A 17,996-nucleotide genomic window follows, 5' to 3' on the forward strand; every position below is an offset into this window, starting at 1 on the left:
TGTGTGTGTGTGTGTGTGTGTGTGTGTGTGTGTGTGTGTGTGTGTGTTATACTGAGTGGTGGGCACGAAAAATGAGTTTTGCGCTCGCGCGAACAGTCAGTTTTGTTGTACACAAAAATTCCTTTAGTGAATTGTGTTCAACTTAAATCAATATTCCAATAATAAACAACAATAGTTATGTGCCTCACCTCAATATATTTTTCTCTCTTTTTTTCATTTTCTTATTTCGTGTATTTCCTTTTCGTAGACATAGGCGTATGCATACACAGAGAACAACACTCCACTCATCGCCAAAGAAACACGGTGGTGGAGTAAGTATATATATTTTCGCTGCTTCGTTCGATCGTTCGGTCGGTTCACGGTTGTTTTATTTTTTGGTGTTTTTTTTCGCTTCGAAAATGGAATAACGTATTCGACGGACTCATACTATTTGTTTTTTATCACTGAACAACCAAAAACAAAACACTTACAGAGTGCGATCTTTGTGCATTTAAAGGCGACACGGGTATCAAACACCAGCCCAGAATGATAATCGCTTTTATTATTTATTCTATGAACCGTAAAAAGGCAATACAATATGACGTAAATTGCGCTTTCTTTTGTTTAGAAAAGCTGTTCTGCAGTCGGTTTATATGGGTGAACGCGAGTGAGCTCGCGAATGCGCTCTTTCTGTATGTGTGTGTCTCGGCCGGTCGGTCGATCGTTCGGTCGATCGATCGGTTCGCCGGAGTTTCATTACCTCCGGCCTCAAACGATTCTCTCTCTTTCTGGTTTTTATTCTATTATGGAAAACAAGTATGTGCAGTGAATTACTAGTTGTGATCAATGATCGTCATTAGCACCGCACGCGAACAATTGATTTTTCTAGATGTTCGATTGCATTTCGAATGCGATAAATGCGCTCTGGCTCTCTCACTCTCTGTGTGTGTGTGTCTCTCTCCCTCCGTTTTCTTGCCCTGGCCAATATACATCGAGACAGGAGTTACGACTTTTTGTGCACAAAATCGCTCTGGTGTGTGGTGTACGCTCGACAAAAATTTATTATTATTCAAAGCAAAACGTTTCGATCCTCAATGTGATATTTGAAAATTGTTGTTTGTTTTATGCATGCTAAACACATTTTGAGAGTGCTCTTCCAGCGTTCATAAAATGATGTGTGATTCTCCAGCCAGCACTAACCGCATCGATTGGCGTGCAGTGTGCATGCAAAGTGTGCGCATGGGTATGAGTGTGAGTGTGTGAGCTTTAAATGTGTGAATCATTTAGTGTTCTTTTTATGTGTTCCTGTTTCGTCGCATTATTATTGATATGCACTTCACGGCAGTCTGCTTGACTTAAAATAGATAAAGAAATCTAATTTAAAGCCAAAACTTGAATCGATCGCATTGTCTTCCATTTTAAGCAGCTTTGTTTTAATTCAATTTTTCTTCTAAAGACACTTTGTCGTAGAATTCGATAATAGCCCCACTCACTCATTTTGGCATTCTCGTTTCGAAAACGACAATCAATTTGTCACCAATTCACGAGAGAATGAAATAAAAGCGCACACACACTCCAATGACACCAATTCGTCGGGTTGTAATTCAAAAATAATGTTCGAAAAATTAGCGGCAAACGACGGAGTGACGAAAATCACATGAACTAGGAAGCGAATGGTGGAGGAAAATCACCAGCAAAAATGATAATAAATTGGAGATATGTAAAGAATCGTGTAAATCAAATGTAAGGAGCGAGAAGCGAGCAAGTTGCATAAGATCAAGCGATCCATGAATGAGATACGCTCAAAACATGTGTTCCTTGTGCAGCAGCAAAAGACAAGCAAAAAAACGACAGCAACAGCAACCACAGCCACACCAGAAATCTCTCTATTGAATTATTATATTTGCATTTAAAGTGGTTTAAGATAAGAAATGGCTTGTGCTTTGTGTTCTATGCGGAACCAACAACGGCAACCGGTCATCCATGCTACACATACGGCTTGTGTTTATGCGATCGTGAAATCTTCAACTCTCAAATCGGTCTTGCTTAAATCTACCTGCACTCAAATGCGGCTTCGCTATATGCAATGCACTGAGCAAATGGGAATGGAATGGAATGGAATTGAACCATTTCACAACGATGCCATATATGCATATGTACACTTATTTCGATCAGCGCGAACAAGCGGTGAGCACTGAATATAATGTGAGTGAGGCTACTAACATATTACTTCGTTAATTGCATAGATATCTGTTTTGTTGTTTTGGTGTGCAAATAGCGAACATTACTCTGTTTAGTGAACTTCTTTTCTCTTGCTCTGTCCATCGCCGTCTCCATGGTCGTTGGATCGGTATATTTTTTGCCGTGTGTATAATTGTGCACATGTTCGTTCATTCGTTTGTTTGGCGGTCGGTCGGTCGGCTGGTTCGGTCGAGCCTATGCGCGAACGCGCACTGCGCTGTATTCAAAGATTCAACGATTAAAATATGTACTACGTTTAAGCAGCACTTTTTCCGTTATCAGTTTGCATGCTAATAAATTTTGCTCCCGATGCGCTCTCGCTAAATAGCTCAACGCACATACACACACACATACCGAAATCATTCACCGAACTACTTCATAGCTCATATAGTTCTGCGATCCACATTGACCACGGTTTTTAAATGGTCTCTCTCTCTCTCTTTCACACACACACACACACACTAGAGTTGGCTTCGCATGGCAAGTGTCTGAGTTGTGTGATGCGCATTTCAAATATAACCTATGATTCCATAAGAACTGGAGTCGAAATTCTTATGCTTAAGCTTGTGCACGCAGACACCAATTTGTGTAGTATGTAAGATGGGCTCAAGAAAAGTGCTACACATCCGACGTATGTTTAACATGCATGACAGCGCTTGACAGCCAACAAAATAGAACATAAGACTTGTTAAATTTAATTAGCTCAGGTATGTATTAATTATGGATTCGTTGCGCATCTCGTCGCAACGACATTCCGACTCTCTTTTGGAAACTCAATTGGTTTTCAACAAACAGCCCAATGCAAACACATTTCCACCAAGTTCGATCGCATCACGATAAACAATTATATGAATGCGCCTAACAACGCATCTTTTGTTTCTTTTGTCTCACAGGTGAACACATTCGTTTAATGTGTTTGTTTTTCTCTCTTTCACTTTGGTATTGGTGTCAATCCAAAATAACATCAAATTTCCACCGAAAAATGTACTCAAGCCTAAGTCGCGATCCAGCGTAACGAAATGCGATGACAGAATGAGGGAAATAAAGGCAAACACATGAAAGAAAATAATTCCGTTATCGTGATATTCAATTCATCGCCCGATATGCAATAAAAATTCTTTTAGTTTCAACACCTTACATTTTTCTCCTATCTTTTCTTTGTTGTTGTCATTTCTGTTTGCGTGTCATCGTCAACTTTATCGCGCGATTGAACCTTAGCTTGCTGGTTTTTGTCGTGTTGGAAATAAGTATTCGAAATAAGGCAAAAGGAAAAAAAAAACACTGTCAAAATTACAAACAAGCAAAGACGGGTGAGAATATAAATACACGATGAAAACAAAACAAAACCAACTTTTGGAAAATACGAACGCACGTCGTGTTTGATTTGGGCATAAAACAAATAAAAAGTTCAAAATAAAAGAAAACACACACGCACACACGCACACCATTCGGATGAATACACGAGGCATAAATGGAGAAATAAACGTTATAATTTGTATCTTTTATTTGCCATCTAAAACTTTTTTGTGCATACAGTTATGTCTTCAATATTTTTGGAGTGATAAAATGTGATGAGCAGCGTGCGTTTTAAACTTTGCTCTTGGTCCACCGGACGACGAAATCGACGACGGATTAGTCAAATGAGTGAGAAACATTCGGGCAAAACATTAAACCGAAAAGATCGATGAAGTGTTCTTCTTTTGTCTCCTTTGTAATTGATTACGGGCCAAAAAAAAAAATTTTAATCACCAGAATTAAGATAAAATGAAACTAAATCAATGGTTAGATAGAAGAAAAATGGTTGTGAACGCGTGATCCCTCGGCATGGTGAAATGTGCGCGGCGTAAATGCCGGTTTTGGGCATTTTGCTATACAATAGCTCAAACATGTGTTTTAAGATCGCTGAGCATCTCAGCATTTCGTAAGGCACGGATATATCCGAGCATATCGACGACGCATACTGTATAATACAGTGGCGTGTGTTGCTACGTGCAGCCGCAACGACTCGACCGAAGTGTGTTCAGTTGATGTGGCTGCACGCAGCAACAACATACACATTCCGGTCGAGTCGTTGCGGCTGCGCGTAGCAACGCACGCCACTGTATGCGTCGTCGATATGCTCGGATATATCCGTGCCTTACGAAATGCTGAGATGCTCAGCAATCTTAAAACACATGTTTGCAATAGCTTGATCCAGTTTTAATTCGTTTGCTCGATCGATTGAGCACATTCAAAACGTTATCCATAGAGAGAAAGAAAAGCAAGCGTACTATTAAGCTAATATAAATGAATTGGTTCGATTTCTTGCTCTCTTTCTTTCACCATCCATCTAGTTTTTTTTTCTCGAAAAAAGCGGCTATTAACGAATGCCATTTTTGGTCAAATGCTTTTTCTAGTTGGCAATCTCCGACTCGATATTTGTGTATCGCCATTGTTTCCAGATCAACTTGTTGCGAATTGATAAGAATGAACTGAATTCCGTGTGTATGTGGTAGTTTCGTTTTTTTGCCCGAGCCAAGCAATAAAATTAAATTCTATATCGTCGAAAAAGTCATTCATCAACGATAATAACACCTTATTGAGGGTGAACGTAGTAAAATGTATAATTAAAAACATAAATTCAACGATATCCATGGCCTGTGTACACGTATCGAGTGACGATACCCATCTGATTATATCGATTGGTCAAATTTGTGATGGTGCCAATGTGAATGATTTTCTAATTTTCGATCGACCCTATAGATTGTTTACCGATTTGTCGATGATAAACTTTGTTGTTTTTCTTTCGTTCTCTTGTGTATGTCTTCGCCCATCCAATCATTGATTTCTTTCACAAACACTCGTTAATTAATTGCATAAGCGGATTCTGGCATCAGCTTTACCAGTCAACAAATGAGAGAAATAGTTTATGTGTGCTTCGTTCCGAAAACGGCGGGGAATTTAAATGCTGATCAGGAATCAGCAGTTTTAATGGCTGTTCATTTTTATAGAACTTTTTATATTCTCTCAACCTCTCTCTCATGCTCTTATGCACACACACATAAACACATTTTCAGAAGAAAAAAAAACACAAATTACCAACTGCACCTTTTTAAAGAGAGAGAGAGAGAAAATACAACCATTTGACGAGAGATAGCAAAAACACTAATTGAGCAACAAAACAAGCAAATTTGAATTCACAACTTAGAATTAATGGCAGACATGAAAATTGCCAACGAATACATTAGTGATAATACTAGCTTATATCAATAAAATCGCATATTATTTCGCATTCTCGCTTCCACATTTACTCGTTTTATTTTCGTTTGTTTATCTTTTTTTTTCTCTTGCCGTCTTTGAATGGCTGTGCATTGAATTTCGCACTTTATGGAATTTCATTCGGCTGCTATCTTTACCGATCAACGTCTTCAACTCTAAGCCCGTATCATTTGTGAGTTCATGACAGAAAAGACTGCGAAGCGTTTATTGTCATGCGGAGAATCTAAACTGCATCAAGTCATTCTCTTCGTCGGTATTTAGACCGATTTTTATAAAATATTTATGACCAATTTGTATTTGCACTCCGATCGGTACCATTAGCTCACCGTAATGAGCCAATTGACATTTAAAGCGTTAGATTAAATTAGACACACTAATCATTGAGCAGAATGGGCCGATAGATAGAGCAGAAGATCGAATAGAAAAAAAAATGGAAAGAGCAGAAGTTGAGAGAGAGAGAGAGAGAGAGAGAGTTTCGAATGTGGAAAACGAAAATTCGGTTGTGGTTCATTAGCGGTGATAGTGTGTGAGGCTTTAATTTCCTATTGTGCCTTCTGCTCTGTATGCGATCGAAACTCATTTAACGAATGGAAAAATCGTGTAAATGTCAAAGCCACAAATAGCGCACGATTTATGTATGCATATTGATGTGCCAATGTAGGCCAAAAAAAAGCGAGTGACAGAGCTCGTCCGAATGTGAAGAGGAAGTTCAACGCAGATTTTGAGAAATGAAATCGTATGAATCAATTTGATAAACATCGCAAAAAATTAATGCAACAGCATCAATGGTTGTGCACGATTCATCAAACTGATACAGTCTATTGATACTCTGAGAAAAGAGATTTATGGTTATATTATACTTTTTGTTTTGACACTTATTTCACAACAAAAACTTGAAAACTTTGTGGTGATTTCTGGTACCAAAAATATTTCTAACTTTTTTTTCACCACAAAGTCAAAAAAACTTTGTGGTGCTCTAGCGGCAAAAATATATTTAGTACCGAAAATCACCACAAAGTTTTCAAGTTCTTGTTGTGAAATAAGTGTCAAAACAAAAAGTATAACATAACCATAAATCTCTTTTCTCAGAGTATATTTGATCCATATCAAAATAAAATACGTTGTGTCTTGTGAGATTGATGCAATTCACAATCAACTCACTTCCTCTTTGGATCCGTCGTCGTCATCGTCATCGAATTTCTGTTCCCATCGCAAAGTGATCGCTTTGCCATGAAAACTCGTAAAAATTAAGAAATAAAATTCAATACAATTTTATAGTTGTTGATAAAGAAAATTTATGTGAAAAATGCATAATATTTAAACGAGTATTTGAAATTATATCGACCAAATCGACATCAAATTCCTTTTATCGGATAACTTAACCATCCATGAATGTCTTCATTTGACGCAAGTGAATTTCTTCTCACAAACGTTCTTCGATCGGTTCGGTTTTGATTTTTTTTTATGATTCTTCGTCCACTCGCCGAACATAACGCAAATGAACCTATAAAATGTTCGATTCTCTTCTCTCTCGGTCGCTGATTCGCTCAGTCTTTTGATTCATTTTGGTTGAGTTTTTTTTTGTCGTGATTTCGATTCGTTTGCATTCAATTCGGAATATTTAACGATGCGGACCCAAAATGAACTGTCAATGATCATGCTATAAAAAGATAATCTAGAATGGAGCTGCAAAGTGAACTGCTTGCCTTGATGTTGATGTCGACATGGAACTATGAGATGCGCATCGAAGACACCATGCAATATTGATCGAGAGTAGCGAGAGGGAGAAAGAGAATGCAAATTACGGAAGAAAAGGTGAAGGCAAGAGTAAGAGAGAAGAGAAAAACCAGCAGGTCGGGTTAATTTGTATGTAAATTTAAGTGTTATTACATTCTGATAAGTCAAATTCTCGTTGATTTTGAATGAAATGCCCCAAAATAAATATCTATACCGACCAATGTGATACAGTGTGTCTATATGCGTCGGTTTATTTTGATTCTTCTCTTTTTCTTTCAATTTTTGAAACGATGTCCGATGTTCACGACGATGTTCCATACTGTCATCGCGATTCACATTCGAACATTTATTGAAATATATATATATCGATTGAAGTAAATGCATTACGACGGTACCGTAGAGGAAGTTCAAAAATATATCGATACGTGTGAAATGTGATAAAAAGTCAATTTGCTGAAAAGTCCATTTGCCGCAACACCGACCGATGCCAATTGAAAATATAGAATGACAAAATGACAACCACAACAAGTTGATGCCATTCCAATTACTGTTACAATAGACATAAATATGTAAATGAAATTGAACAAGAGAGAGAGGTAGAGGAACGTATTATGCTTTGAAGTAAGACATTTTTTGTGATACGATAAATGCGGAACATTTTTGCTCGATCGCAATGCCGCGGTCGCATATGTGTGTGTGTCGGTTGACTAGGTGTTAAGACACTCGTATGCCTGTCGGTTTATGTTCTTTTTTTGCGCAGCACTCAAGCCAACCATAACGCAATCGAACACATTCCTTCACCCAATAAATTGATCAATTTATGCTTTTTACTTATCGGGTTATTTTGAATAATACGATTTTAATACACATTTTAAAGCGTTGAGCCGTATGAGTATTAAGGCCTATATGGCTTTATAGTCAAACGGTTTTATTTTAATCGAAACTGGATTTTTTTCCCTCAGTGCGCGCAAGGAAGTGATATACCCAGCTATTTCTAAAAATAAGACAACCAACCAATTCTGTTGTGAACAACTGGAGATAATAATGTTATTGCGATCGATAATTTAGCATCAAAATGTGCATTGTATTGTTAAAATTCCGTAAAATGGAATTTCTGTCAAATAACTAACTGGATCAATTTCGTTAAGAGCCGCTTATAAATTTCTCTGTTGCACCCGATCGCTCTCTCTCTCTCTCGCCGAGAGATTTAGTCAAAAAGTGATATTTCGATTAGTTCAAGAAATTCGATTTGATTTTAACGAGAAAAGAAAACTCAAATAAGATGCAAACAACACACACATTAGACATTATGCGACCGCGCGCGCGTTCGCTCGCGTAGTCAAACAAGTTCCTGGCACCACAACGGCGCTTACAATTGACTCAATTCGCTCTCTCTATCTCTTTTTTTTCTTCTTTTTATGGTGGCTTTACCTTGTGTTTTCGTAAGCTGGTTTCTCTGTAGAAATATCTAAATTTTAGGTTTCTTTTTTTCTTCTTTAATTATTTCGAATATATAACATTTTAAAGCATTTATCACATCATTCTTGGTCTCATTCAATTATTCAAATGATTTAGTGCTTCTGTTGTGTGGATCCCAATTTGAGCGTTCGTGTGTTTCGATTTAATCTAGTAGAAAACGAACGTTATGATATGAGGCAATAAATCATAGGAATTCGGGTGCCCTTTGATGCAAATAGCCTGGTCGGCGTTAGCAAGCTTGCTAAATATTTCGAATAGTTCATTGGCGCCTCATGTGATCATATAGGTTTCGGACTCATGCCGAGAGTCAAGGCTGTTTTCAAGTCAGAAATTGGTTTTAGTCGGCTGCACAAAGAAGATTCGGATATGTTGTTTCACTTTTTTCCTTCTGCTTTGAATAAAGCTTCACTTGAAACGGTTTGAAAATGATGCTGTTACAAATCGTTTTTTTTTCGGTACAGTTTTTAATGACGTTTCACGTTATCAGCGGTGCACGGAAAGGTTTTATTGCAGCTATTGAACCGTCTTTACACGCGAAATTGCCGTTATTGCATATAAATATAGATCAATTTTCCTGAGAACATCGAAGTGATCGTTATTTCTTTGAATGAACAAACGAACAAAAAAACATACTTTGCTATCACCTGCGCGCACAGTAATTCGTACGAAATTCTTTTTCATTTCTTTAACTGAATCGCCGATTTGTGGTATTATTCCAATGAAAAAAAAAAAAAAAAAATCCCAAAGGCCAGTGAATTAAAGCGTATTTTAATTTGCTACTTGTAACTTTTTTGCAGTTCGCGTTGAATTTTTTTAGTCAAAGGTTTCATTTTAACTTGCTAATCAATCGGCAATTCTAAGCACTGTGTGTATTTGCTGCTTGTTTTGTGCTTGAAGCAGCACAATTTTTTTTCCGCCTGATTTCCAATCGTATATTTATACTATTTTCTTCAATCGGAATTGGATCCAGTTCGATTAAAAACCGTAAGCGGGCAAGGGGCGCGCGCGCGCGCACACTAACGCGTAGTGTATAAGTAACATTTTCATCATAAATTAAAGTTTTAGCGTTAATGCGAGTGAACTTTTTGGGTCGATTGAAGTCAAATAAGTAGGTTAATGCGCATAATACGGCTTTTGCCGCGTAATGTTTACCTTTCTCATGTTGATATGTTTGTATGTGCGCTGTGCGCGCTCGACTTTGCTTTTGTTGATATCATTCCTCGCGTTCGATTTGTTTTTTTTTTATTTTGATCGTATTTTCCATGGTATAATGTGTGCGATGATACAAATAAATGGGCCTGGTTTGACGAGCGGCGGCGGCCTGGCCCGCGCGCACCAAGAATTTCACTGTAGAAAATGCAAAATCCAATTCCGTAGAATTCAATTTTTTCCACTTTGAAAAAGTATGCGTCTTTGGATGTTGAACTGGCGCACGGCAGCGCAACTAATAGGTAAAATTGGAATAAATTTTTGCGTCGGCTATTTTCAGTCATCGAGGAGCCCAGTTAGTGTCATATCAGCGCAATGAAATAGCAAACCTATAACAATCGCAAACGGTCGAGTGGTTGTGAACTGAAAACCGAAATGCCATTGGCAAGTTCGACTTGCATGTGCATGTTTTTAGCAAAGAAATATTTTGCATATATTGTTTTCACATTTCGTGGGCAATGACCATACAATGACTAATTATATTATATTAATCGGTGTTTTTTTCTTCTTCGCTTTTGTTAGCTTTAACTAGAGAGAAAAAATTGCACGGTTTTATTTCTGTTTGGCCGCATGTGTATCATTTTTTCATTGTTGTTGTCATACGATCAATGAAAGACTGTCGTTACACAGTCGCAGTACAAGGGAGATACACTGACTAAAATATGTATATGTATATGCATTGAATTCATTTACCTGCATAACACCAAGATGGCCATACAACGTGTGTTTCAGTGTCAATTTCATTCATGCCGCAATCGGAGCTGCCGCTTGAGTTTTTGTTACCGTTATTGCTCGAATTGTTGCTGTTGTTAAATTTCATTGAAGTGAAGGTATTTCGACTCTTCTCACAAACACGCACTTAACAGCATTCATTTATATCTATTTTCTTTACTTTTTTTTCTTTTCAATTTCGTAAATGTACGTAAGTTTTTTTTATCTCTCGATTTATTGTCTAGCTTTACTTTTTGAAGTTCTTAAATCGGTTGTAGTTTTTGCTCTGTTTTTTTCATTGTTGTCACAAATAAAATTATAGTATTTCCCGTCGATTTGGCTTAGCAATGTTTCACCAATTGATTTCACCACGTAAACACTTTTCGACGGCGACGACGACGTGTTTTCAGAACGAGTACCCCTTGACCAGTTGAATCCTACACACAAATAAATTGCCAGCGCTGGAAAGGAAAACATAGATTTTATTCATTCGTGTGTTTGCGCTCCTATTTCGAATTTGAATGTTGTACACAAACTCTAATAATAAAATTGCATGGAAATTCAAATAAATTATACATTGAAATGAAAATAGATCAAATTCATTGGAGATTTATAAAGCACCATAGCGTTGTTGTTTTTCGTTTGCTCTGTACAAGTATTACATGTTGCGACAAACGGGCAGAATGCCGTCTACACACTCTGTGTCTCTCTCTCGTTCACTCGACGCCAACCGAACGAAACGAGCGAAATGTACAAGAGCCAATGTTGGATCTGAAGTGTGACAGATCGTAGGTTGTTTGTGCAATTTATGAAGTATTATTTTAGCGATTTGCTGAGGTCTCATTTGCATGCAAAAAATGTTGAAATGTGTTTTTATTGCATTTGTTTTGTTGTTCGAATGTATGTATGTTGTTGGGCTGTCTTGCTTGTTCATTTGTTCGTTTCAATTGCCCGCGCTCTTTCGCACTCTCACCGCAACACATTTTATTCGATTTTCAAAGAACCGAGTGTGTGTGTGTGTGTGTGTGTACATTCATCTCTCTACCTCACTCACAATCCCTTTTTAATACACGTGTGATTTTATGATTTTAGCGCAAGCAATGTGTCGTAAATAGAATACTCTTCTGTGATTCCATTTCTGAGAAAGAGACAGCGAGCAAAAGCAGAGAGCAAACGAGAAACCGACGACGACGATGACGACGATGACGATGGCTGTAAATGCACAGTAGGAAGGCGATTAGATTTCGGGCGTAGTTAGAGATCAATTGCGGTTAAAGTTCAAGTGGCGTTCAAAACACCATATAAATGCGCAATGCCGATTGATTACGCAAAACACATTCATGTCTCTCTAGAGCACACAATCGACGAACGAAAGACAAAATAGTTGAAAGAAATCGGGCGAAACGAACAGTGAAAAAAAAAATCTAATGCTATCATTTGAAAAATAATTGAATCAAACTCATATTCCCAGATATTTGAGTTTTTTTCTAGGCCACGCACACTCATGCCATCGAGTTTAATTTTGTTCACACTTTGTTCGTGTACACACACGCATAAATTGAACTAATATAAACATTTTCGAAGCAGCGATGCCGCGCGGTAGTGCCCCTTTCACGAGTGCACACACGAGGATAAAGTGGATTTATCTCCTTTATTCTTTTTTTATATTAACGAATTTGTTTGATGCCATGGCATCGCCGCTCTCAGTTTTTGACTCTAACTAAATACCGAACTGAAAACAAACCGAAGCAGAAAAAAGAAGAAACAATTTTGCGTGCTCCTTTTCAACGTCATTTTCTCGTCACCATTTTATTTATAGTCGGTTAGTTATTGAGCTAAGCAGATCATCATTTGGCTTCTTGACATTTTGATGGCAAATGTGCAAATCGATCTCATTTTTATGCGCTACTTAAAATTTTTTGTTGACGAATCAAATCGCTTCGTATGAATTTTGCGCACACACTCATACACACTTCACTCTAAATGTTGAACTATGCGGTTTATTTGCCGCGACAAATAACCACTCGCAACACACATTTTTCTTGCTTTCAATATTCGAACCTTTCAATGGAGAAACCGATTCATAAGGTATCGGAGATTATATGTTTGAAAATTGAGTGTTAAATGTTTATTCAAATAGAGCAAATTGAATTGAACTCGACAAAGTCCATGTGAAACAGTGTACTGTGTGTTTGACACAGGCGGCTCAGAGGGAGAGCGAGATAGAGGCAGCGGAGAGCAACTGCAAGGCAACATGTTCAATGATTTTGAGTGGCATGCATGCATATTAGATTTAAGATATACGAATTTTTTGGCAGAATATTACGATTATTTTGCGAACTTTTGGCTCCCTTGAGAAAATGTGTCGCGTAATTTATTCACATCACACGAGAGAGGAAAAACAACAACAAACAAAACGGTCAGAGAAGAAGAAAAAATACAGCAGAAGCACTAAATGGCAAATTATAAATAGATCTTGTGTTAAATTACATTGCATTTTATAGTGGTCACTTCAATTTTCCTGTGAAATTGCACAGTTTTCAATTGGTGTGCCATATTTTTTTCTAGTCTTCATCTTCTTTTTTTTTGTTCTTCTAAGCAACGATTACACTCAATGCACTTATGCAGAGCTGTAAATCGATTCGATTGCAACTTTACACTCGCATCCAACCGATTAATATTGGATATTTGATCATATTTACAAAAAATCGAGAGAGAAAATTCATAACTCGAATATCGCTAATAACTCAACCCCAAATGATTATAATATATGTTTTTCTAATTCCAAGAGAAAAAAAGCAACAAAGTATAAATCTGGAATTCGTCAATAGATTCGATCTGAAACGAATTCGATACAGATTTTATCAAAAGAGCCAAATACACACAGACACATGAATAAGCACTTTATAACTGTTCGGTTATCGGGTAAAGAATGTGAACACCAGTTTATACATGGTCGGTTTTTTCGGATAAACAAGCACTGAATCGCACACGATAAGCCAGTATAATTACAGGCAATACAATTGTTGAATTATGCAAATGGAACGAAATAAGTGTGGAAAGAAAATGACAAACATGGAAAAAGCGAGCGAGCGAGTGAATGAGAGAGGAACTGCGAGAGAAGGAGAGAGAAAGAGTTAGAGAAATGCGAGAAGAAGAAAAAAATCGTCAACTGGACTGATTTAACAGAAACAGGATCAGACCGTATGATAAATGGTCGGCAAATATATTTTCGTATATGTTCGTGTGTGTTATTCGAATGAAAACGAATGACAATTTATCAACAACAAAAAAATAATAATAATATCGAGCACCGCATGGATTACAGTGTGAAAAGTGATCTGTTTACGATCGCACACACATCATCATGGATTGATATCGATGTGTCGGTGTCGGTGTCGGTGTCGAAGTTTATGGTGTTGATCAATTCGAAACAAAAAACAGAAAAAAAGCCATTGGTGTGCGCATGGGGGCATTTTTCTGAACGAATGTCCGGCATTGAGATAAAGCTATCTTCATAATAATCATTTTAATTCACTGAATTTATGTACACACCAAAAATAAAGTCATCGAATGGGTCAATTTCAATTTTCTTCGTAAAATTTTCGACATTGTGCATTTGAGGTGTGTGACTGTGCGGTTTCGTTGTGTCCATGTACTTGTCAGTTCATAGAGAAATGCAGTTGGCATGTGAACGCAATAATCACTGAGTGACACATACAACAATTGCGGTGATTGAAACCGTGACTCGGAATATTACCACGGAATATGTGTTGATGCATTTGTTTGGGTATACAGCACATTTTGTTTGTCGATCTCGATAAGAGTGAACAAAAGGAGAAAGAAGAAGCTAAAAAAAATATTTCAATATGAAATGAAAAGAAAGAAAAAAGTAAGTCGTTGAATCACTGAACCTCTTGAACTATGAAATCGAAGTAAAGTGTTTCTGTCTCGTTTCGTTTATTGTCACTTCATATATATATATATATTTTTTTTTTTGTCGCTTTTTATTGGGGGGCCTTCATTTACCTACGTGCACGAGATTAAGCGTTAGTGTATGCTGTCTCAGTGTGTTCACTTTTTTTCTTCTCTTTTTCTACTTCTCTCGCTCGCTCTTTCACCCATTTCACAGCGTGCGAGAGAAAATTGTGTATCCATGTGTGAAAATGAGCGTAGAATGTCTAACTTGTTGAAATATGAAGCAAATGAAATCTAGAGCTATATTATATATATATTTATTCATTTATTTATTTATTGTCGTTGTTGTGTATACCTTGTGCATTCTTCACATAGTTACACAAAACCGAAATCGGTCGTTTATGTGTAATTTTCGCTGCCTATGATGGACTAACTGACTGGCTGACTGGCTGACTGACTTGGCTCTGTGTGACTCGTTGGCTTGACTCTAAGCTTCAGTAAATGTGGAACAAATATCAACAGTTCATACAAACTATCGACGTTTCAAACGACACCGTTCTATTTTAAGTATTCGAATATTGTTTTGGTGCTGCTTCTGCTGTTACTGTTGCTGTTGTCGTCGCTGTGCTTCGATGTTATTGTGGGTTTTCGCTATTTATTTCATTAGGCTGCCTGTATATATTCTCTAAATGCTTGAATTTAATGTTAGAGTTCACATAGTTCAAACGAGTCCGATAGTTTATACTCTTTTTTATTCTGTCTGTCTCATTCTCTGTTCACAATTCTTTCTCTCTCTCTCTCTCTCTCTCTCTCTCTCTCTCTCTCTCTCTCTCTCCCACTCTGTCAGTTCTATTTCGCTTCGATTTTGTCGCTCTTGTTGATTCTTCACACTGTTGATTTCAGTATGAAAATAGGTAAGGTCATCGAAGGGTTAACGGGGTCAATTCACTTCACCCGATCAAGTATAATACGGCGCGACAAATATATATACACATCACACACTCAACCACATACACCGAGTCAGCACAATCAAAGCGCGTTTGCAAGTTCGTATCATGCGCTCAACGTTCTTTTGCGCTGACTTTTGAACGAATAAAATGGTTCAAGTAACGACAGAAGACGAGAGAGCAACAACAAAAAAAAAGTAAATACCAGCAACGAACTGAACTCACACACTTTAGCAATTTATTTTTAACAAAATGTCTTTCCTTTCATGTTCGCTCAGTATGTAACAACGACACGTGGATATAGTGTACACTGCACCGAGAAGTTTTTGCTAATGTTCATATCTCACACAATCAAGCAAAACATTTACGATAAATCAGCACCGTACGCACATCAAACGTTTCTATACGGTCTTGTTTCTTTCTTTTTCTTTCGCTTCTTCTCCAACTCCGACGACAACAACAATGATGAACCGAACGAACAGAAAATAATAAACTTTGAATGCAAAATGATTTATGCAAGTCTCATCAAAAAAAAAAAATAATAATAATGTGAATTATTCGCAGTGCTTTGGCACTTTGGCTTTATTGTGAATATCAATTATGATCGCAAAATTAGTATTTATCGCACTGTGTTCTCATAGCCTCCCCGTCTCTGCACCAGAGTTCAGTTTCCTTCACGAGCGAATGATCTCCGTTGTTTCACACTTACAAACACATACACACACAACACACAATCTCGCTGAATTCAAAAGTCATTGCTCGTCACTTTTGACTTAAGGTCAAATTTTAAATGATCTTTTTTGTCGTCGTCGTGACTTTTGTTCTTATTCTGAATTTGTGTTTATTCGTAAATCGTTTCTGTGTTGCTGCTGCTGTTGTTGTTGTTGTTGTTGTTTCTTTTTTTATCAAGAACACACTCCGCCTTTTGTGCGCTGTGGCTTTTGATCTCCGAACATCGTCTTTTTATTTGCATAAAGTTGCGTAAACACAGTTCAACTGCGCTATTTTGATTGAAATACACTCTGCTCTCGCTCGCTCGTTCTCTTGCGCTCTCTCCGTCTTTCTATGTGACTAGTTCGGCTCAAATGACCGGATGTGGTTTTCTAGATATGAGTTTTGTATGACGTTTTTCACTTCAAAATCAATATACTCAAGTAGTATACAAATCACCACATGCACAAAATCAATGACCATTTTTTAAGTTTCAAATCATGTTTGTCGGTCGAAAAATAAAATTATCTTCTTCTTTTCGTCGTTTGCTGGATTTTTTTTTCCACTGAGAATTTGAACTCGCCGAAACAATTGATCAATAGCCGATTAACCGATTAATCTTGCGAAACTTAACATAAAAAGCAACAAAGTGTGTTTGCTCTGCCCTAAATTGGTCGAATCACTAAAGCGAATTTCAGTCACCAATTTATCGCTAATTTCTAAACATTTGACAACTGATGTACGATAAAAATCGACACTGATTTCTTTTTTTTTTTCTCTTATCTCTGTCACTGCGTGTAGCCCGTCGCCATTGTTACTGCTATTGTTGTCAGCCACTTAACTCAAACGAACGAACAAACGAAAAAAAAAAACGTATATAGATATATATATTTCGCGTGTCAAAGTAAACAACCTCAAGATGCGCACTCAAATTAATTAAACACACAGCGATTCAATACAAACTCGACGAAAAATTAATATCAATCAAATCGAGCAATGAAGGCGCGTAGCAGCGAATCGATATAGTTGTTTTCACATATGTTACAAACAGTAGTAATACACCAGAAGAACGATAAAAGAAAAGAATGAACGCAGACAAGAACAAAATAAAATCACGTTCGAATTGATCGTTCAGTGTCAAAACTAATTGAAACAAGGCGAAATGGAAGAACAAATTGCGCCAAGTAGCAAAATGACGTTTTCGTTTCAAATGTACATATGAATTATTGTTCGATGCAGAAAGAAGAAAAAAAAATTAATCAATCATGCACTAGAAATAAACAAAATCAAGCGGAACGAACTCGAAAGGAAAAAATCTTTACTTTTTCTGTTGTGTTTCGAAGAAGTTCAAAAAAAGCACACACACAATAATAATAACAACAACGGAAAAATAACGAAACAGAAACGAAACTTTAACAACAAAAAAAAGAATCATCCACCAGAGAGAACCTCTTGCAGTAACGTCACTTAACCGACTGATTAAACTTTATTTGAATCAGTCGCATTGCTATGCGCGCGCGAGAGATCCACAAATGATTTTTATTTCGTGTGCGACTGTATGCTTTTTTAGTTTATTCAAATGCCTCGAATACATGCATACACATGCACAAGCCCACGGTGCCACACGGTATAGAGAGATAGTGATTGCGCGACTGTATGGTTCTAGTAAGAATGTATGGTGGTTTTGGACTCAGAAAACGGTATACAATACGATCGATTCAGTAGAAATACAAGCGCGCACCATATAAGAATATTGAACGAAGTGGCCAATGAAGAAAACGTGTACGTGTGTAGCATGGGTATGTA

At 37.3% G+C, this 17,996-nt stretch overlaps 1 protein-coding gene across 2 annotated transcripts in view; it reads right to left on the reverse strand.

Annotated features, from left to right (window-relative positions):
• LOC129565105 (myosin-G heavy chain) overlaps nt 1–17,662 on the reverse strand; it is a 37,739-nt gene extending 20,077 nt beyond the window's left edge. Inside the window, exon 1 of one of the 2 annotated variants that reach the window (XM_055439573.1) lies at nt 14,888–17,662. Coding sequence is in view for 1 of the 2 variants with exons in the window: in XM_055439572.1 (XP_055295547.1) it covers nt 10,597–10,723 (127 nt within the window). In the remaining variant the exon portion in view is untranslated. Of the gene's footprint in view, nt 1–10,596; nt 10,840–14,887 lie in introns of those variants that run through there. The other variant, XM_055439572.1, reaches the window with a different exon arrangement.
• Nucleotides 17,663–17,996: the final 334 nt, after the last annotated feature.

Source organism: Sitodiplosis mosellana, unplaced genomic scaffold, assembly GCF_009176505.1.
Source record: "Sitodiplosis mosellana isolate CC-2019 unplaced genomic scaffold, AAFC_SMos_1.0 Smas_scaffold_2, whole genome shotgun sequence".
Classification (NCBI taxonomy): Eukaryota; Metazoa; Arthropoda; class Insecta; order Diptera; family Cecidomyiidae; genus Sitodiplosis; species Sitodiplosis mosellana.